At 37.3% G+C, this 23,443-nt stretch overlaps 1 protein-coding gene across 1 annotated transcript in view; it reads right to left on the bottom strand.

The window, feature by feature from the left end:
- Positions 1-227: 227 nt before the first annotated feature.
- ESF1 (ESF1 nucleolar pre-rRNA processing protein homolog) overlaps positions 228-23,443 on the bottom strand; it is a 30,563-nt gene continuing 7,347 nt past the window's right edge. Inside the window, exons 7-14 of the mRNA XM_027693278.1 lie at positions 23,247-23,361; positions 22,168-22,306; positions 15,401-15,562; positions 8,467-8,588; positions 7,111-7,201; positions 2,255-2,322; positions 1,326-1,472; positions 228-1,165 (exon numbers count right to left, since the gene is read on the bottom strand). Coding sequence (XP_027549079.1) covers positions 866-1,165; positions 1,326-1,472; positions 2,255-2,322; positions 7,111-7,201; positions 8,467-8,588; positions 15,401-15,562; positions 22,168-22,306; positions 23,247-23,361 — 1,144 coding nt within the window. The 3' untranslated portion in view covers positions 228-865. The remainder of the gene's footprint in view (positions 1,166-1,325; positions 1,473-2,254; positions 2,323-7,110; positions 7,202-8,466; positions 8,589-15,400; positions 15,563-22,167; positions 22,307-23,246; positions 23,362-23,443) is intronic.

Raw genomic sequence — 23,443 nt, 5'->3', positions numbered from 1 at the left:
TAATTTTCTACCTACTGTATTTTCCCTGCTCCATTGATACCTTCATCACCAACAAAAAATATGGTTTCTAAAAATTGTATCATCTAGATCTGCCTTGGATTTTTTTAACATGTGTAATGCTGAACATCTTTGTCTATGTGTAACCATAATCATGGGAATGTAATATTAATAGCAAAAAGTTTAATTTTGGCATAATTTGACTGAGGCACAGAAGAAGAAAACACAGCTAATGCCCAAAATTCCTTTGGGCCAATTTAAACCATTTATTTCCATGGCATGTTAATGACACACTTCTAAATGGCAGTATTTCCATTAATTAGTTCTATTACCCAGGAAGTCTTTAAGGGAGAAATTAAAAAAGCATATATATAATCTTTTAAAAATATACAAAAAACTTGCATACAAAATTTCTTCAACTTGTAGTCATATTCCTTCTTTCTCAAGACAGGTATTTTTTACAGATCTCTGTGGAATTAAAAACTTTAAGATCACTCAGTCTCAGCAATAAGCCTCTGCAGAAGTGTTTTTAATTTTTATAAATACACCCATAATTAGGACTACTTTTTGTAGCCATCTTCAGCACTTCTATTATTTTTAAGAGATGACATGATACAAAACTAACTGCCCCAAAACCTTTGTGTTTTCAAGATGTAGTTTTTCAATAGTAGTACAAAACAGTAATTGTTGTGGCAGAGGAAGAGAGTGATTATTACTCTAATTACTTTAAAACTCACCACCATAATTAAGTGACTGTTGGGGAAAGTTTAGGTGGACAGGAATCAGAGCAGGCTGCCGTAACTTCAGTAGGTGTCACCAGTTAGAAGAGCTGAGACTAAAGTAAAGTCCAAGTAAAACCAAAGTTCAATTATTTGAATTTCTGCTTTTTCCTTGCCTGAAACTCTTCAGTTTTATTTTTGACAGACTTTATAAGCATGGACAAGGCAGGATCTATGGCTTTCTTAGCAACCTCTCCTTTCTTTGCCACCTTGTTCTCCTGGCCCTTGTTTGCCTCCTTAAGATCCTGCTCCTTTTCTTCTCTTCGGCGAGCTTTCTCTTCCAGGATCTTTTCTACTGCCTTTGTCTTCTTGAAGTTTGGATCTGAAGGATCCAAATTAAACAGAGGAGAAGTAAACATGGCTTGGAATCTTGTGTCAGCAACATTTACCTGAGGGCAGAAAGGGAGCATTTATTTTAGGCAATCTTTTCCCATGATAGCAAAGCTTTTAAACCCAATAAAATATGAGCTGTTTAAGAAGTCACAGCTCACGAGACTGTTTGTCATCCTTGGAACTGCTCCAGTCACAGAATCAAGAGTACTCCATTACCTGGAAGTCATCTTCTAGTAATTCTTTCCTTTTCATAAGAAGTTTCTTTTTCTTCTTGCTCAAGTTCTGTTGTTCTACAATCTTTTTATAATTAAAGTGTTTTCTGGTGTCATCTTCATCATCCATCATCAGCAGGGCCATTTCAGCCTGTCACAAAACAAGAAGGTCCATGTACATAATGAAATTAAAGTTTTCTATGAAAAATACAGCATCTTGTTAATAAAGCCTGCATGAGTGTACATTAATATCTAAGAGCTGAAATAGGGTTGTTAGGGCAGTATTATTTCACCCATAACAACATTCTTTTAACATTTTGAGGTATATTTCCTCTTTATTAGATATAAATTAACCTAAAATATTCCTTTTTATTGGATGCAAAAATAATTTTACATCTAATAATATAATATGAATAACACAATGCTTTTATTATACATTTATATTATTATAATTAGTGTGATTAATATATAATAATACTAATACTCTAATTTGAAAATAGTATACCATAATTTATAAGTTGCTAATGGATACAATTTCGTATTGAGATTTCTATAGCAAAATAAAAACTTACGTATCTGGATTTAGTATATTTATTTAGTTAACTGAGTACATTTATTATGTTCTGAGAAAGAATGAAAAGCAAACATGCAACAGCAAACAACTCAATCTTCAAGGTTAAAAATCTACAGGTTTGAACACGCAAATGTTTCATACAATGCTGATGTTGAAAGGTAATGGTTCAGCGCTCCCCAACAAACTTTTTTTGGGGTAGTTCCTGTTTTAAAAGCTCTCACTATTAAAATTATACAATTTTATTAAAATTATACAGTTTTATGCCATTGCCATCCTATGCACTCACAAACATATACCAAATATTTGCAGAATTCAGGCAACGCAATATCTGTAATTCTTAACATTTTAAACCACTCTACCTTCTGTTTTTCGACTTCATCTTCATCTTCTGAGGTACTTTCTACTGATTCTGGTTTCTTCTTTAGACCTAAGTGCAAATAGAGGACATGCACACATTTAAATAAGCTTTTGAATGAGGGTATAATTTACCTATGGTTAGAACCCCTAAGTACATCCCATTTTTTTGCAGTCAACACTTAAATGCCAGATGTGGAAAAATGCTGAAAAGTTAATAAAAAACAAGCAGAGTTAAAGCAATAAAAATACACTGAATATTTGTTCAACGGAAGGAGCAGCAATATTCAAATGGCATAAACAAGTCAACAAAAAAAAGAACAGTTATGAAAATTGGATTTACTGTATTTTTCATAGAGCAGTAGAGAGAAGTATCACAACAGTGCAGGCAAACATATGACATCACACCACTCCCAGGGAGTTTTATCATGGGAATTAAGATATGATTGACTCTGTTCAGCCTGAATATTGTTCTAAGGAAGCTCTCCTACTCTCAGCATTTAGATACAACATGATTAGACAGACATAATGAACAGCAACAGCATAAGACATGAGTCAAATATACTCTTTAATGAAAACAGACCCATTTATAAATCCTACAGAATCAAATTATTCTCTTTGGAATGCCTGGAGAGCTTGATCAAGAAGGAGCCGGAAAAGCAGAAGGTTTGGTTTCCTGACCTGAACCACATACTCTGACCTTTGAGCTTGGAATTACATTCCCAGGCAATTCACTGCAGCCCACTGGGGGTACTCTTAAGGAAGATACTTGGCTTCATTTTGCTAAGCCAGGTTTGTACTCAGACTAGAAATACAGACGTGCCAGAAACACGTCAAGTTATATCACTGAGGATACTCTGGAACAGGACACGTTTTTTGAGGAAGGTTTTTTCTGCCTTGACTATTCTCTTGGCTATTTCTACATGGATTCCAAGCTGGAAATGGATCTCCAGAAGAAGCAAACCACCACCACCAAAAAATAAACTATCCAGATGCGCAATGTCATCAGCCTAAAAACTACTCTTGATTTAGTAGTTCCAGGAAACATGCAGGAAAATCAGATTTAGATATAATATTGTTACCTAAACTACGCAATTTAACAATTTAACTACACAATTTAAGTTAATGTGTAGAAGGGAGAAATAAATGTCTTCTGTAAGACTTCAACAACTGTGGAATCTTTTTTATCTTCCCAGAAGTGGCTAAGCTAGGGAAAAGGAAACAGGGCACAGAAATACAAATTGGAGACAATTATATGAGAAGTTAAATCAGTAAATCTCTGTCTTTCCACACATCCCTCAAAGAAAGGCCCCCTCAAGTCATCTTCCCTCATCTTTCACTACATGTGGAATCACAGAAGTGAACACAGGTTATCTTTATGCCTTCAACGTTTTCTGTGGCTGCAGGCGGGGCTGAACCAGGAGCTGGTATCAAACTGAGCTCTCCTCCATGAAAATAAATAGATTAATAGAACCTTTATTTCTTCTTATGACACTATGCAGCCAATAAAACCATCTTTGGACCTAAAAATCACTCTTAACACTCAAAAATTTGCATCATATTGAAAAGTTTGGTTTCAGAATTCCCAAATGGATCATTTTCTGTCTTTTCAATACACTCCTTCCACAGTCCCCTCTTCCCACATACTTTCTGGAAGACACCCCCCACACACACATTTTGCCCATTTATGGCAAACTGATTGCAAACCTTCAGATTTTTCCTAGCACCTCATTACTACTACCATCTTTTCATCAGGTTTGTTCTCCCTACAGCAGCAGACACCTCAGTGTTATGCAGAACCAGCTGGGAGCTGCTACCAGCCAGTAGGAGAAACTTCCAGTCCTTGCTGGAATCCCCCCCCTCAATCTGCCACTTGGCTCCTTCTCAGCTCAAGAATTTCGTTTGCAACTTTCACTTTGCACATCAACAACTTTCCAGTGCTGACAGCAAAAGCTAATCATAGTTCTGAGACTTCAGTACAGAGGCTGACCCCAAATCTAAAACCCCTCTCACAAGACCTCTTATCTGCCTTACTCAGAAGCTTGAGAGTCAGTCTCAAAAGCCTCACAAAGACACACAGTAAATGAGTCTTTTCATCTACTTTATCTTCCAAGTACAGGTTCTACAGCTATACTGAGATTTTGCTGTTAACCTCCAATGTCCCTGCAGCCCTATAGCTCCCTTCCAGCTTTAAAAAGCCATAAATTCCCACATATATCATAAATTAGATCATGAGAAGGCATCAAATGGTTTGGAACCTAGACGAGTTACAATAATGTTTAAAGACCTTTTCCTCAAAGAAGGATCAACAGAAATTACATTTAATGGTCCAAACTGTTCTGAAACTATTCAGTGATCTCCAAAATCAGAACACTGCTCTCATGTTAATAAGCAATTGCACTATTCAGCTATTAATTTTCCAACAGTTTAAGCTACAAGAGTCATTCTGTTTCCCATGAACCTTTTATGAGACCCCACAGAAACCGATGCAGCGAGATTGAAACTGGCCAAGCCAAATCCAAGTTTTCCAATGCTTTTTGAAACACTATAGGCATCAATGTAAAATGGAAATGACAAATGATTTTTTTTTCTTGACAACATAAAACTAGAATCAAGCTTCTGGAATGCAACATCAAGGGTCATATATGCAGCATCTGGCATTTTAGCTCATGATACTATTAAAAAAACACATGAAAACTCTGTGCAAAGCAAGCAGAATCATGAATTTCAGGAGGGCTGATGTGCACACACCTGCACCCTGCACAGACACCCTTTGGTGACAGCAGGAATGAAGAATTCACTCTATCTGGCCTCTCCCAAGATGAAGCACCCCCACAGTGTAAGAATCACTTCCTGCATTGCAGTTACCAGGAACAAAGACATACCTGAGGAATTTATGCTTGAGTAGACTTCCCATAATTTCCAGTTCTCCTTTCATAGCACTCAAAGGTGTTGTGCCCTTTGCATGCTACAGTCAATTAGTGAATCCAGCATGGGAGCAAATGCAGCCCTGCAAAACCCTAACAGCACTGCTGCATCCTTAGCTCCTGCGCTGCTCCACAGGAGTCTGCAAACATCCCCTGTCATGTGCTTTTTCAGCATAATCCAAGACAATCTGACAGTCAGGTGAAGGGAGAAACTTCAGTCTTTCAGGGGAATTGTGGAAGGCTTATGAAAAATGATGACCATTGGAGTTATTGCTGCCTGTACCCTACATACAAAGTTGGTGGAGTTCCACTGAAGTTCAAAGCTGATTGTAACCCATTTTCCCCCACTGCATAAATTAGCTGTGCTTAAAAGCAACTCCAGCTATGAGACAGAGGTTGTTCTGGGTAAACTTGGTGAAAGCCAAAGTTGTGCTGTGTAATCACCATTAAAACATCTCCTGGCTTGCAGCCAACCACTGTCCCCTCCCTTTAAAACCTCTCCAGGGCTAACCATGTTCTGGTTTTCTCCTGTATCTCATCAGATTATCAGTAATCTTGCAGACAAAAGCTTCACTTTTCTTAACCTTTATGTCTATTTTATTATCCTCACTCAATAGACTCCACAAACATTAAAATCTATTCCCTAGATTATGGTCAAGAAGGTTTAAGGATGTGCAGATACAACCATTCACTACTGAGCCCCTCCAGGATACAAAGAACTTCTCACATAAAGCAGAAGGAAACATTTTATCAGAGATTTCATATATTATGTTGAAACGTCAAATATTAGCATGAGAGTACCTAGGTAATCTTACTATTGAAGAAAAACTAAAATATTTGGTGGTAGGAATGGTATCTTTAGAATGAGTTATTTCAGAACCTGTAACCAACTCATCATGGCAGAAAACAGCATTACATGACACCTTAGATTGTTTTTTCTAAGACATGGACAGGACTCACCCTACTGTTCGGTATTTCAGACTATTAAAACATACATGTAAGCACAAAGTCATTCAGGTTTTGTGTTTTAATTACTTACTTTCTCCTAACATAAATTTCAAACAATCAGGTCAGAAGCCTGTGCTGGCTGGTATCAAATTAAAAGTGATATACATTTTTTAAATGGAATTTGGATTTGCACTGCTCTGCTGAACCCCCCCCCATCAAAACAACACATTGGTAATATTTGTAAATCTCTTGCTATCTTCTTTTTGTTTGTTTTCTTCTGTCTTTTTTTCTTCTTTTAATGGACTTTAGTATGAACCACCCTTAGGTTTTGGTTCCCAAAAACATGGAATACCAGGAACTCACCGATACTGATTTTAACAGTAAAATCACACAAAATAAATTTGCTGTTACCACAGCAAAAGTTAATTTAGACTGAAAAGCTTGTAAAAAAGGTATCCTCGAAATCTAATGTGAGCAAGTTATTTCCTAAAATACTGCATTTCACTGTTTGTGTTTCTATGCAGCCAAGAGTACACAAGTGAAAATGTGTATCAGCCTGGGAGAAAAATGATTTCTTCTGAAAGACAACTTTGTTTATGATGCAAAAAAGTTTGATGTTTTTGTAGCTGACCCACATTTCAAAGGGACTCATATATATCTGGCTCCTCCTCTGTAAAAGGAAACAGACTTCAAAAGCAATGGAGTTCTCTTCACTGAATATTTAGGGGAGCAGCTTGTTACTAACATCCATCCCCAGAAACTGGCTAACTAATGGTATCTGTTGAAAGCTGAGAGAACATTCCCTACCATTCCACATATCAAAACAGGCATCATTTTACAAGAACAGCAATTTCAGGCAAATGACACCTACTTCATTTAATTCTGAATATTCTGTCTGTGCATTTACTCCAGGCTGGCTTTGTTTTGAAAACTCAGCATTTGAGGAAAGGGCAGATTTATTCCCCAAGTCACCTGTCTTGACCCACCTGTTTTCTCTAATTCTTCAGCAAAATACGGGTCGTTGAGATCAACATCAGGTGGAAGTTCATCTTCACTCTCTTCTCTCTCAGCAGTGGCCTGTAACAAAGTACAAGTATTATTTCAATCAACATATGAACAACCACTTAAGTTTCACTGGAATTAGATGTTCCCTCTGTTAGTAACTGTGTGGATGATGAAAACTGAAGTACTGTACGTGGAACATCATAAAACTGGAATACACTAAAAACTGCTATAAAGACAGATCAACAATTTAAAACCTGTTTCACACATTTAAAGCTTTTTATTAAGTGTACCCCCAAACTGTGATGTACCAGCTAACCACTCCAACAAATTACAGGATCACAGCACTGCTATGTCCTCACTTTGTGTTCCACAGATTTCCTACTTGGGCAAATACTTGAGCAAGGAGCTTCATTTTGTGGTCTGAATTTCAAAAAGACTGAGCTTGGATCTAAAAGATCAGATTTTATGTGACCCTTGACTTAATTTATCTGACTGAACAAAAGTATTATGCCAGAAAAAGTTTCTCTGCTACTTAACAGTGCTGCTTTATTCAGAACACCCATTAGGTTTGAGGAGTTCCTCATCAAATGCCAGTGAAAAATAATTGGAAGTCAAGTTGTAGAGATTACTCTCAGTAACATTATTCTGCAATATGAGTTATATCCAGAGTAATTTAAGAAGTTAGGGAAGCTAAATTCTGTAAGCCACATGCCTTTTTTCAAGCACAGGCACACATATTTCAGTTCTCTGCCTATTCCTGCACATCACTGCCACAGGAGTCAGCTGCTTCACCATTACTTTCCACATGTGAGAAGATGAAGCAACAGCAATTTTCACATTAGTGTAGGACTGTTTTGTTATTTATACACAAAGCTGTTTACCAAATTTGCTCTTGGAAATTGAAATTGGAATAGTTCTTTGTGGCTATTAATTCTTTGCCAGCTTTGGCAAATAATCCTGTATTATTTTAGCCCCAACATTTCCAAAACTACAATTATCATTCTCATCACAGCTTTGCACACAGTAGTAAAAAGACCCCTCCTAATGCATTCCAAATGCAAATTAAAGCCAACTGTTATTATGAATAATTTATCTTTAAAGCAGCACAAGTAGATAAATGAAGTTTTGTGTAACATATGTATGGTCAGTAGTATCCCGAATATCATTTGCCCTGTAAGTTTGATGAGGTATCTCAGTCTTTCCACATGAGTGACTACTGCATATTTTAACCTTAAAATAGTACTAGCAGCTATACAATCTTTTATTTAGTTTATCCAAAACAAACAATATCAGCAACTTAAGAAAACAAACAAACAAGTGGTCAATATAAACATTACCTTTCTCTTTTTTTTAAGCATTCTTTTTTCTTTCTTCTTCTCTAGATATTTTTGCCATGGAGTCAGGTTATCCTTTCCTTCCAACCTGTTTTTCACCATTTCTTCAGCAGTTTCTTTGAGGCCTAGAAAAAAAAACAACACCCCATAGTAAATTAATGAAACGAGATGAATCTGAATTTTTTTTAATCAACCGTTTTCTCCTTTGTAAAAGAATAATCTAGTTTTTCTTTAACAAGTCCACGAAAACAACGTAAATATTGCTTAAAACAACATCTTTATAAAGAAGATCACTTTACAGGATGTGTTTTTCCAAAGAAAACATTCCTTCAGTAAAAAAATGTACAAGAGTCAGAAGAAGAGCTTCCTTATGTGATACCTGATTCCCAACACTCTTGGTGTTCCCAGGAAAGGTCTCCTCTCCCATTAGACTGTGCAGTCCACAGATGCCACTTTTCGAGTAACACAATAAAAACAACAACAGAGCCATTATATTTAATGTACCACACTCTAATTAGTTAAGATTCTGAATTAGTTTCTGAAACTTTGCCTCTGTGACAATATTGTGATAATGCTGCAGGATCTCTGCTGACCAGTGTATTTTTTGTTCATCATTATAAATGAGAACAGTAAGTTATTATTTGAATAAATTTAAAATAAAAATAAATACATAGCTAGAAGGCTCAGAAAAACTGTGAATAAATCCCCCAAATTTCTTGCATTGTGTACTCATGTCATGATATTACATGCTTTAAGTTAAACTAGACAAATTATTTTAAAGTTATCTAGTCATTTAAGGCTACTTAGTACTAGTCTGCTTTAACAACAGAAAATTATCTAAAATAAAAAACCCAGTACGTTCCTGGTACGACAGCAAATCTAGATTTAGATTCAATGCTTCAGTTAAATAGCTTGCTTTTGTTTTTTAAAGTATTTGTTAACAAGAAGCTGAGATTAAGGGCACAAATCTCTTGAAACACATCAGCCTCTCAAAAAAACCCAAAAAATAAATAGTTGAAAGAGTGTTTTCTGTTATCACTGGTTGCCAGTTCAAATTGTAATAACTCAAGATCAAAAAAAATAAATTTAAAAAATAAAAAGAAAAAAGCAGCAAGAGAAATAAACCATCCTCTTACTTGATTAGCACACCAAGTGAGTAAAAGTAGTTTGTGTATTTAGCAGCTGTGTGAACTGAAAGACAGAAGGAGAAAAGTACCATTCTATCACCAGACTGATTTCTGAAAAATTCGATACACTTCAGGAATGCTTTTTCAAAAGTCATTACATCACACAGCACTTGGATGTTATGAGGACAAACACTGTTTTCAGATGCAGCTTATACACTTTCAGCCCCTTCCTCACAGGATGGGCACTTGCAAGAGCAAAATTCCTTGATGGAAAGAGATGAACTGACTTCTGCACTGGAGCAGAATTCAGTGGCAGGAACAGAATCCACTTCCCTGGCAGGAGGTAACAACTGAGCAATGAAGGATTTTTCTCCTACCTGCAATTCCTTGCTTCCTTCACTACATGCTTCTTTTTTTTTCAACTTCTGTAACAAATCAGTCAGATATCCTACAGGTAACATCCTCTCCTGTGAAATGACTGAAATATCTTGGGAGTTTGGAGGAATCAAGTTTCTGCTTCCTCCGCCAAGTCTGGTATTTGCCATCTCTTCCCCAATTCTACTTGTTCTGATTTTCTCCCTGCAGCAACCTCTTCTTGCCACCCCAGTCCAGCCCTCACCTGACCACATCCTGCTCTCCCACCCCTCATTCCAGTTTTACTGCTCAGGAATCATACTGGGACCTCTCCAGATGTCCTAGACTAGGACATTCTATCTCAGGTTTCTCAATTTGCCAGTCACTGCTCCTCCTCATTCCTTCCAGCTCTCCTCCATATGGAAGAGCTGAAAACAGAGATCATAATGGAAAAAATGGGCACTTTCATGGACAGTCCTGCCCGTCCACAGAAGGGCAGGCAGAACATTTTTCTGGAAAACTGCAAACACCAATCCCTGTCCCAGTGCTTGTCCACACTCCAAAAACAATTCCAAGGCTGGAGAGCTGCTTACAACGTGTCTGAAATATGAAGTGTGGACAAGATCTAAAATCATATTAAACCACGGAATCATAGGAAGGAAAGAGTGGAGGAAAAACAAGATAAAGGATCCTTCTATTATCCTGGAAAGATGACAGAATTAACAGTAAGTGGAAAACTGTTACAGCCACAAAAATCTGGTGCTAAACCAGCAAACAAATCAGAGTCACAATAAAGGAAGGATATTGCATAGGTTCACTAAAAACGTGCCATTAAGAAACCCTCTCATACAACAAGAACAAACATTCAGTTATCTCCAAAGTCAATGAAAACAGAGTCATCAGCTTCCCAGAAACTGAACTACTACGACTTTGGATACTACCTTGGCATACATTTATGGAAAAAATTACTGGTCAGGTAGCAACCTTGTAGATTCTCTCTGAAGGTAGTAAATGCAGAATTAAAGAGTCTATGTCACATCTCCAGAGAAAGAGAGACCCCTGAGAGAGATCTCAAAGGAGGTTACAATATTTCTGATTTATTTGCCTGGAAAATAGAATGATTTGATCCATCTGGCACTGAAGGACTTGGAGGAAAATCCAGCCCTTTCTTGTGGTATTTGGCAGTCTCATGAAAGGCATTTGAGTTTCTCCACAGATTAGAATGGCTTAGAAACTACTGTCCAGACCACTTCCCGGGAATAAGAGTGTATTTAAGTGGTCAAAAGGATTTTGATTGCAGAAGGGGAAAGGAATTGTCTACTTTAGGTAGAGTTATTAGCTGGCCATAGAAAGGGCTAATTTTTACCCTTATCAATATATATATTTTTTTTAGAATAAATGAATCACACTATCACACTGGTTTCATTTAATCTTCAGAAAGAAAGGAAAGAGAGGAAAAGGTCATCTTTATTAGCATGCAACTAAATCACTCTTGAGCTAAAGGATTAAAATGTGTGATAAATACTTAAAAACACTGTTGTCACCCTGGTGGGAAAGTGAGGGAGGGTGGGCAAGCCAGAACTTTTACTTCTCTAAACACTTAGTTTGGAAAACTTGTGGAAGTTTAACAGCCTGCAAGTGTCACAGTTATTAGAGGCTAAAAAGATAAATCTCTGTTCTCAGGAAATTCTAAATGAGCGAGTTCATCTTGCATGTGATGTCTCACCAGAAAAAAGAACCACCCTGTTGCTGGTGGGTAAAAGGAATGGCAGGTAAATGCTCTGTTAACATTAGAATTTGTCACCCCCAAAGACAAAATGTTAAGTCCAAACAGTGATCCAGGTGGAGACGTACATTCCATAGGAGCATTTCTGTGCTCTACATAATCTCTAACAACACACAGTTGGGCTTTACTGTGCACTTTACAGAGACACGAATGCTTTCTATTCTGTTTCTGACAAAAACAAATCTGAAATTGTCCTTTAAGCCCAGCTAAATATTTACATCTCCTTCTTCCCAAAGGAAGAATTTTTAAGTTAAATAAAAAAACCAAAAGAAACAAAACTTGGCTGAATATTATCAAGAAATGCAGTTGTGGTCTTCTCCCTCTTCACTTTCTAAAGGGAGCTTTGGGAGCTGGATGAGGATTCATAGTAATTGTTGCTTAAATCAGATATGATTAAGAAAACAGATGGATGCTTAAATATAACACTGATTTTGTGCCTAGAAGAAACAGACCAAAGAGAGTTGGAACTACATCTAATTTATTTTTGCTGGCACTGTGGTTTATTTAAAACTATTATGATTCAAGAATAACTGAATCATTCACGAAGTATGCTTTCTATAACCATGTGTAAATATCTGTGCCAAAACTCAATTTTTTAAATTAATTCAAATCTCTGCCTTTCAATTGAAAAACTTCCTAGATTTAACTGTTGTAATTCTTCTGCGTATTAAACATTTGGGCAGGAAAAAGATTTTGCAGTAAGTCAAGCATATTAAAGCAGAGCTTGATAATAAAAATATTTCAACAGACATAAACTAGTTCTGAAAAAAATTAAGGAGCCTTAAGAGATTACAAAAAAAGCTATTTTTGAATGCTCAGGACGCTCCAATTGAACATAATTAAATTGCTTTGGAATTTAAAGAAGCACATTAGTTCAAGAAAAAATAACATAATAACTAATGTACCTCCCATAAGGAAACACAGCTCTGACTATGTAGATATTGCCAGAGCTATAAACTACTGTTCAGTGTGTGTTGACTGTGCTCCACCATAAAAAAAGATATATATATATATGTATATATATATATTAAAAAGTATCCCTTTGAGGTGTGCAGGACCTGCTCTCCAAATGCTGCCTGAAGTCAGTAACAGCTGAACTTTTGACTCAAAAGTCAAGTTAAAACACTGGTCTTCACTTTCAGGACTTGTGTTTTGGACAAAACCACATTGCAGGGATTAATACCCAGAAGGGGCATTGCTGACCTTGAGGAGGTGAACAGTCTCTAGCAAAGGCAAGTGATCTCTTCTACGACTTCCAGAACCTCTGCTCTTGGATCATCAACTAATTTTTTCAGGGCAAGAAATGAGGAAACATTGACATACACTGCAAAATCAGAGTTGCTAAATTAATATGAAATACTACAAACCAGCAGTGTAAACTTCATTGTGCACCCGTGCACATTAAACCCAGTATCATATGAACAAACCTGACCCAGGGCAAGGACATCCAGCTGAATTTGGACAAAGTCAGTCAAATTTATTAGGATGGGGGGGTGATTTGGTTTGTTTGGGGTTTTTTTACCCTCTCTCTCTCAAAAGAGATGACATAGCAAAAGTCCTAGGAGCCCCCCAAGAAGGTGCAGTAAGGAAGGAGTTGGACTAGATGTAGTATGGGACAAATCCAATTTTCTGAAGTCAAGTTCCATTGCAAAGAAACACGAAGCCCATGGATTAGAGAACTGGATTCCACCTCCACTACAGTTAACACCCCATTTCTATGAATGTGAATGTAATTTAATTATAACATGCAAGGCACAGAGTTAAGAGGGAGAGCCTTTCACAGAACTTCTTGCTCTCCCTGGGCAAGAGACACTGAAGAGAGACTAAAGACTAAAACAATTTTCCTCCTTCTAAAATAAATGGTTTGCTCCAGATTCCTGACTGTGTCACCACATTAAGTTGCTTAGACTTTTTTTAATTTACAGAACTTCTTTCATACAATTTGCAAGATTCTTCAGAACACAGCAAGTAAAACAAACAAAAAACAACCCCAAATCTGCTTTCCAAACCAACACAAAGGATGGTAGCTTTAAACTACGTGTAAATAAAAAAGATATATAATTACAGAACACATTCCTACAGTAATTAGTTTGACTGTGGTTTCCACCAAACAACAAATACTTGTAAAAATCTTATAACAGATTCTATGTATGGAAACTCTTTGGTCTTGAATGTCCAGTGACAGAATGAATTAACTACTGAGCAAACAACACCACAAATGCAAGTACTGACACGCTGTGGACAGATGGAGTACAACTCTGTGTCAGCAAACACTTGTCCTGTTGTCCATGATACAGCTTCCTCTAAAAGGTTTTGGAATAATTAATGTCAGAAATTACTGGAATCATATATTTCAATTATATTAATTGAAAGCACACAATTATTTTTAATGCCAGTGTATCCTTTCAGATCCAGACCTTCTTATAAAGAAATAGGAATAAAACTGTTCTGTTCAGTTCAATCCATTTCAGTGAACCATTACAGACCAGAATATTAAAGAAGTGAGCATTTATATTCAACAGAAGTTATCTAAGTGAACTTAGGATAATATTAATGTGAGTGACATAATTGGATATGCATTCCTATCTGGAATTAACCCACAGTGGTGAAGGGGCTGGATTCTGATCCATCTCTGGTCCCTGTATTTATAGGAACAGATGAGGCTCTGTCCTGCCATAGCCTGCACCTGCTGAGCCGATGCAGCACCTTGCTGCTCCCAAAAAGGGCATGTCATACTTCCCTAGTCTTTGGGCTGCATTGTTTAACCCTCTGAACATTCACCAAATGCTTCCATTTGCACGTCTGACTCAGTGGAAAAGATCCAGATTTTTTTCTTCTTTTCCAGAGTAGTTCTGTCTTTTTAGCAAACAAAATTAAGTTTGCAAAGAGACATACCCAGTGCCAGGGCTGGTTCAGGCATTCAGAATGAGTTCTGAGCCAGAATCAAGGAGGAAATGCCACTGAGATCCCTTTGTGGATGTAGGGAACTGTTACCCTGCCTCGTACACCTCATGGAATGCACCCACCCATAAACAACACAGGAAAATCAGTCTGAATGTTTTATCATCATAAAGGAAAAAAGAACTGACTTTTGGATCTCAGGTTGAGTTCTGCTGGGATGCCACATGGTGAAGTTACCTTTTTTTTAATTTCCAGATGACAATCTGGATGTCACTATCCCTCAAATTCTCTTCCTGGTAGCTTTCCTTCTCCCAGAGCAGTCTCACTGGAAGGCCAGACTTCTCCCTTCTATGTTCCCCCAAATCTTTATCATAATGCAAGCAAGACTTTCAAACCATTCTCCTCTAATTTTATGACATGTTAACAAATCATACTGGTTTTCCTTTTTAAAAGTATAGGTATGTTTCATGACTCCATGGCAAACACGTGAATTCTATTTTAAAAAGTCTATAAAGTGATGAATGAAAAAGCAAATACAAAAGAAAAAAACTGGATTAAAAGTAAGCTATAAAAAGAAACTTAGAGCTGAGGAACTGAGTTCAGTCATCTTATTTCCTTTATTTGCCTCTTTCTAAACAATCTGGATTTCAATTTATGGAAAAAAAAAAGGTTTGTTTCTCCTACTATAAATTCAGCACCTTACACTATATCCTTGTTAGCAGGCCAATACTGCATATCCTCCAAGGCAGGAAAAAAAAATAAAGCTTACCTGGAACCCATTTAATCTCCATTCCTATATCCTTCTCTTCCTGTTTTTTCTCTTTTTCTTGGATACTTTGCAAAAGTTCTCTGTACTTGGCAATTTGCTCTTCATCATCTTTTTGGCTTTTCCTCGGTTTTTCGTCTTCCATTTCATTAACTACATCACCATCTAGAAAGAGAGAGGAAAACTATCACAGGCAGCCTCAAAAAAGTGAGCAACTGAAGTTCATGTTTAGAAACACCTTCTTAGATGAAATAAAAATAGTATCTGAAAAGATAAAAGAAAATTTGTTCAGCAGATCCCCGATTGGACACAGCATCCTTTACTGTATTTTAAAATTATTAGTTTCAGAGTCCCTTATGGCAGGGCAGTACCTAAATCTCAAAAAACAATGCTGTAAAGCATTTTGAAAACAGAATCCTACCTTTTAACAAGCAAACTTTGAAAGATTCTGTAACAGAGATAATTATTCAATGCCTTCACCTTCAGTGACTTGCTGAATTAACACATGACACAAGATGGAAAGAAGACTTTTTCTTCCTTTTTTTTTCAAGTTAAACACAAAGAAAATGTGACTTACAATAAGCTTTTAACAAACATTTGAGAGACAACAGGCTTTAAAGATGCTGCAGATCCCTGAACTGTAGAAAACTAGGTTTGGGATAGGTTCCTTTTCTTCTGGTTCAGCATTAAGCTGGGCTTCCTACAGTACTGAACTGCAGAGACAGCACAAGTGGTGTCTAGAAAGACATATCACAGTTGCAAGTCTGGTTTTTGGCTAAAAGTGATGTGTGACACTGTCCTTTTCCACATCCCATCACTGCACAAAGGTGGTGGTTGGCCGGAAGCAGAAATATTTACTGTTCATAGAATCACAGAATGATTTAGGTTGGAAAAGACCTTTAAGATCATCGAGTCCAACTGTTAACCCAACACTGCCCACCACTAAACCTTGTCCCCAAGTGCCACATCTACCTGGATTTTAAATACCTCCAGGGATGGGGACTCAGCGACTTCCCTGGGCAGCTTGTTCCAATATCCACCACCTTTCCCTCATCCACCGTGTCATAAAAGGTTACTTTAGTCAATCAGGACCTTCCTTTCCCAAGCCTATGCTGACTGGGCCTGATCCCCTGGTTGTCCTGTACAAGCCATGTGACGGCACTCAAGCTGATCTGCTCGATGACCTTCCCCAGCAGCAAGGTCAGGATGACAGGCCTGTAGCTCCCTGGATCTTCCTTCCAGCCCTTACTGTAGATGGGAATTACACTTGCTAAGTTCCAGTCAACTCCCCAGTTATCCAGGACTGCTGAAAAACAACGGGAAGTGGCTAAGCAAGCACATCTGCCAGCTCCCTCAGCACCCTTGGGTGGATCCCACCTGGCCCCATAGACCTGTGTGTGTCTAAGTGGTGTAGTAGATCACTGACCATTTCCCCTTGGATTCATTCTGCTCCCTGTCTTCCAGCTCCCAGAGAACAACCAGTCTTACTGAGGCAAAGAAGGCATTTAAGTATTTAATTAAGCTTTTTCCTCATCCTTTGTCACTATGCTTCCCCCTGCATCCAACAAAGGACAGAGTTTCTCCTCAGCTCTCCTCTTGTTGCTAATGTATTTATAGAAACAATTTTTATTGTTTTTCACAGGTTAAATTCTAGCTGGGCTTTGCCCTTCTAATTTTCTCCCTGAATAACCTCACAGCAACCTTGTGTAATCCCCCTGAACTGCCTTCCAAAGTTCATAAACCCCCCTTTCTTTCCCAAGTTCCAGCCAGGCCAGGCTCCGTCCCCGCTGGCTCATCTCCCGCACGGCACATGGGGACACTCAGCTGCACTGTCCTCATCAGAAGCTGTGATCTAAGAGGGAAGCATCTGCTCACACGGAAAGCAAAAGCCAACTCTGTTTTGAAGATGAGAAGAAAAATAAGCCATTTTGTTGTTTCTTCCTCCTGGTGTCCTGTGAAGCGAGAAGCTGGACGGGCACTGAAGAAATCTTTAGGCTAAGAAAGGCTCCCTAGAACCCGGCTTTTTATTTACCACTGGTTTTGCCAGGAGAAATTTAAATGGCAATGCATATTGTCATTCTTTCTCATTTAGATAAAACTTGCAGTTCTTTTGTCAAAACTAACTTTTAAGACAAATGCTCAACACGGCCTTCAGAGGAACCGTAAGAGCTTTTCATTCTGTAGGCAAACAAAGCATATTTGACAACAGCTGCAGGAAAGGAAAGTGAGCTGAGTATGTCCTCAAAGTTTGTTCAGAGTTCAAATAACCTTGTCAGTAGCTTTCAAGCATCACACTGTGTTGCACAACATCAGGAACCACTTTCTGCTGGCTATTGAGGCAGAGATGCTTTCTGCCAACAGCTTGTTCAAAGGCTTTTTGAACAAAACACACCAACAAAACAAACAGTTCTGGTGCATTAACAGCTGCACTGCAAGAGAAACACAATCAACCTGGGAAGGAGAAAAAAGGCAAAAGCTGATGAAATTTAAGAGTACAAAGTACAAGTATATTCTTATTGTTTTCAAAGGAAAGTACTAACAGAAGTGCTAAAAGATTTAAAAAGGACAAAGTTAAAATCGTGAGGCTGGTCAGAAACACTCCAATACAACGTGTGGGGGCATGTTTGTTTTTAAGAGTTGAAATTAATAAAAACTATAACCAAATGCAGAGGTTCAACATATTACATTGGTGATTGGCAGCTGAGAGCACATTCTTGTAATCACAGGATTGTGAAAAGATTGTATTCTAAGTTTAAGAAGTTTATCTTACAATAGCTAGGTAGATTGATTCCTTTTATTTTTTAAACTCAGCTTTAGAAACAAAGAAGATTAGAAAACTTATGGCAGATACAACATTTGACAAGAGGTCTGCTGCAAAGCTGAGTTTCTTTTAAAGATGGAAAGATAAAACTCCCTCTCATGATTTCATGGCACAGCAGAAAATTCAGCTACTGATTTGGATTCTGATGGGCCGCACCATAAAAATGCACTAAATGGCTCAATTCTATCCAGGGTAGTTACTCAAATTCAGATAGATAGAAAGAAAAAAAACCAAAGCCCACAACTCTCCTACAATGCATGTAGGCCCACAGAATTACAAATATAAAGCTCTGTACTCCAGCAGTCAAGAAACAAACCCAAGGTAGACATTCTTGCACTGTATTACAGCATGATACGAAAAATTAAATGTGCTGACCTTAGTCTTGCACCAGAAAATAATGACAAAATACCTGGGATTTAACCCCACTTTCCCACATTATCAGCACTCCCTCAACAAGAAATTGTGCAAATCCCAGTAGTTCATCCCAATGATAATAAGAAAAAATTACAATTCAAGGTAATCAAAAGAAGCTTATTTAAAGCACATCAGAGTCAATGTCTTTTCGTAAGATATTTTTCAGGGAGAAAAGATACTGGAAGAAGAGAATGCAAACAGACAGGTAACAGTAAATGAATGGCAAGCATAAAATTATGGCTTTTTTTAGGTTTTTTTGCATTTTCCTTCAGGTTTGTAGTGTAACCACTTCAGTGGTGTGCAGTGGATGCAGTTTTTAAAACTCCCTTTGCAAATCAGGTGACTGTTGTCACACCTTTAATTAAAAACCAAACCCAACACAACAGCTCCTGCAAATATGTTTTGGAAAAGCATTAAGTAGTGGCATCAGTTCTATCAAGTGTCTGGTAAATCACAGAAAGAAAATAATCAGGTTGTGGTATTTCTATTCTGAAATTCCCATGGAATTCCAAGCTCATAAACTGCTGAATCCTCTTGCTGCTTCTTTCCAGAGACAATATTAAATAATTGCATGTTCTACTTCTGTCACCTTCCATGTCTTAGCCTTCTGTAATAGTTCTAGCAAATATAAACACATGTGAAGAGTGCTCATTATTAAGAGAGAAAGGAAGGCTGTACTGTCATCTGAAAAAAGGCTGTATATGCATTTAAATTTCTCTATGTTGTCAGAAGTATTGCATCAAATAGATTTCAGAATTGTGACAAGATTTAATCAATGGTCTGATTTTATTTAACATTAAGCACTAATGTTACGTCCCTTCCAACTCAGGATATTCTGTGACTGGATGATCATACCATCAAGAACAGCTAATTAAAAATACACCTATGAAGGTATTTTGTCATATAGTCTGTTCCAGTATCTGTGTGCTGTGCAAAGCAGAACAGCAGAAAAGATGTTGCTCTTGCCAAGATTAAAAAAAAAAAACAGATTAAAAGCTGAGACATGAACCCCATAATGCTTAATTTGAAGCATATTTAAAATGCCATACACTAAGGCACCGGTGCTCATGGTCAAAATAGCAATTATGGGCTGGATTTGGTGAATGCCACAAACACTTCCTGCCTGGAACAAAGGCACCCGAGTGACAGAAAATTCAGGAGCAAAGTAAAGGAGATACTTTGTGCTACGAACCACAACATTCCAGGTCACTGAAATACTTGGCATTACAAAACTGTTGTATAACAGTAACACTAATAGTCACGATGCACATATTAAAAGCTGAAAAATTCCATAAAAAACCGCCAGATTAGAACAGGCCAACAAAATCTCGTTTATAAATAAAGCATTTTGATAAGTTTAAAGAGTATGAATAAAAGTCCAGGATATTTTTTCCCTTCTTATCACACTCCTACATGTCCATTCAAGCAGCTGACATTGATTTTTCCCATTTGTGCATAGTGCCACAGAATTCTGCTGGATGGAATCCTGACAGATGGGATCCTGTTTTGCATCACATAACTGAATGGATAAAACCTCAGGAACACATTAAAGACATGACAACATAATTCCTCTATTAATAACTTACTTTTCAAAACCTCGTTAGAATCCAGACATTTCCAGGTTTAAAATTTATTAGTGTGATAAGATTACTTTAAGGTCAATTTTTTTTTCCTTCCCAGCAGTGGAATTTTACTCTTTAAAGGTTCTGAAGTATTGCTTACATGGATATTTGCTTTCATCACTGCTTCCTATCACAGATGCTATTCTTTAACATCATGATCATCCTGTATGATCCCCAAAGTTCACAAAGGTACAGTTTGTAAATGAATTTTTATGCACGAGAAGATGAGAAACAAATGGACATTAACCCTGCCAAGATATTGCCAAGCTGAGTTTGCTGCCAGAAGATTTCCCAACTCCATAACCAGAAAAATCTGTAAGGTTCTTCTTTTCCATGCTCCAGGCTCATCTCTGATTGCAACAACCTGCTTTAATGCAGCATAAATCAATTTTAACTCTGCTTGAAAGACCTGATTAAGGCTTAATGAAATTTTATTTGCCTTGTAATTTAGGCTATATATATTAATAAAAGTATGATGAATTTTAGAATGAAAACAAGCAAGTTAAATCAGGGATTTACACGTTGGTGCACCATACACAGAAGATTTATGTACCTTACAAAGTTAGATTAAATACTCTTTGTATTCTTAAGAAGTGAATCAAAAAGCATTTGAAAGATTCATTTAGTCATTAACCACTTGACATTTCAAATCAGAACTTTTCCTCTGAAAAGGAAGCACTCACAAGTTCTATGGTTCTATAATTTTATCTCAGAAATGAAGAGATTAAAGTAGGTATTGCCAAACTTGACAAAGAGATGTCAAGGTACCCTGAAAAAAAGAGAAAGGGGGTAGGAGGAGAAATACAAAAGCAAGAAAATTATTTTATGCTTAGAGTTTCAAGCTCCTATTCAGAAAGAAGCTACTCAGGGGCTAAGTCATTAGGATCACTCCAAATCACCTACTATTTGGTCATTTTTGATCAATGTTACTCAGACTTCACAGAAAGGCCACAGATTTTCATTCATTTAGCACCAAATGAACAGAATAGCTACCACATTGTCTACATAAATAATTTGAATGTATGATGAAAAACAACTTCAACAGATTTACCGTATCAACAATAAAGAAAACAGGTCATGATTTAGATCATGTGATCTTGCTGCTTGAAATCCCTCAAACTACAATTGTTATACTGGGCTTAGTCAAACATTAACATACCAAATAAAGAGATTCTGCAGCAGAGAAATGAAAACCAGAGAGCTGTTTCAAAGCCAGGGTGACAATACTTAAGTCAAACTCTTACTAACAATCTTCTAAGTAAGCTGAAAGTCCAAATTCAGCTAACATACTTTGTCTCCAAAAATAATGACACAATTTTGGGTTCATACCAGTCATATTGTTTACTTGGAGAATCAGAATTGGGTTTGCATAATGAGTATCAATGGTGGCTTTAGAGATACCATTTTAAAAACTCACGTGTGTTTTCCTGTCATGTATAAAGAACACTGGAAAAGTGTATTTAACTCAAACAGAAAGAAATAAAGAAAAAAAGAATGTCAAGGTCCAGGAAATTTAAAGAACTCTATAGTTTCCATGGTAAGAGGCCTAACATATGAATCTTCCAAAAAAAGTTTAGCATTTGTCATTGTTCTGTCATCAAGCTAATTATTTACTAATTGAAAAGAGAAAAGAAAAAATGCCAACATGTTCCCCCCCGTTCCCCTCCACCTTTAGGTCACGCACACAAAACATAAGCACACACCAGTTTCAGAGCTGTTTAGCTCTGGAGGAAAGGCAGGTTATTCTCACAGCAGAACCTGACCACAGCTTTTACACAGCAAGCATAAAATCGTCCTTGTAAAAGATGACATTCAAAGCATTTTCTGTAGATATGGAATTTAAATATTTAAATAACTCCTGTTCAAAACACTGGAGCTAATGACTCTGTGGACAAAATCTATTACCAAAGTACCTTGCTGCTCTTCTTCCTCTTCTTCACTTGATGAAGCCAAATAGGCTTGAAAATCCATGTCAAGAAGTTCCTCTTTGTTAAAAGTTCTGCTGAGTGATGTGACTCGTTCGTGATCTGTCTCATCCCATGTGATATCTACCTTAAAAACAAGAATGCCAGTTGGGGAAGCTGGAACACTAAAACTAAACATTGTAACACTAGATTTTAGGGAAAATTATTTGATATCAGCAATATAAACTTGTTAGTAAGCTCTCTACAATAATTAGCTATAATAAGCATTTGCTAAAATAAATTTATTTATAACTTTTTGGAATTTATTTTACAGTGAGTTTCAAGGAGTTTGAGCTACATAAAAAATCTCCTTATGCACTGAAGAGTTCTACAACAGCAGGTCACACAACACCAAACCTCTGCAAGCCACATTTCCTTTGTGGCAGCAAATACTGGTGTTGAAGCAGCCACCAACTCCTCTCTTTTCCTCTTCCAGCAGCAACTCACTCCCGGAATCACGTCGGGATCGCAGTGGGGACAATGAAAGCGTTTGTGCAACTGCACCCTCAACCAGAGCATGGAACAGATGAGAGTGAAAAATGATCCAGCAGAAAGTACTTATTTCTCAACTAATCACTTCCCCAGTCTGGTTCCCTTCACGGCCAGATGGAAGTGTTGGCTGGCAGTGAGACAGAGCAGGGGGGAATCGCTACAAGGAGGGGAAGCAACAGCTTAGGCCTGGGACTACCACCAGAAAGGCCTTTATTGACTTACACACAAACACCCATTTTAGGCAAATTAGAAGATTTAACTGTGGAAAAAAAACAAAGCCATTTCATGTGCGACTTTTATTGGGTTAAAACACACTATTTAATTTGTAACAGAGAATCCCAATCTCTTTTAAACTAAGCCAAAACGGCTGCAACTTGCAGGTCCATAACATGTTCAAATCTTTTAATGTGTTTGATGACTTTATTTTGAAATAGTGGAGATAATCAGTAATCTTTTCCCTGCTACAAACATAATTTACAAGCTGACAGCAAAACTGAACACATTAGAAAAACATTACAAAACCACTGTAAAGGTACCTTTGATGTCCCCATAGCAGCAGATGTGAAGTACTTTGGCTTATAAGCAGCTACATTCACTTCTGACGCTTCATCTTTCGGCTTATCATCAAATGTAACGTTATCTGGAATAAATCTTAAGGGCAAATAAAACATGTTATTCTTCAAATACATTGGGAAAATTCATAGTATAAACAGCCTAAGATTTTCATGAGTAT

The sequence above is a fragment of the Neopelma chrysocephalum genome, unplaced genomic scaffold, assembly GCF_003984885.1.
Source record: "Neopelma chrysocephalum unplaced genomic scaffold, ASM398488v2 Primary Assembly neopelma1_91, whole genome shotgun sequence".
In the NCBI taxonomy this organism is placed as follows: domain Eukaryota; kingdom Metazoa; phylum Chordata; class Aves; order Passeriformes; family Pipridae; genus Neopelma; species Neopelma chrysocephalum.
Note: the sequence above shows the minus strand (reverse complement) of the source record. Positions and strands in the feature narration are given on the sequence as shown.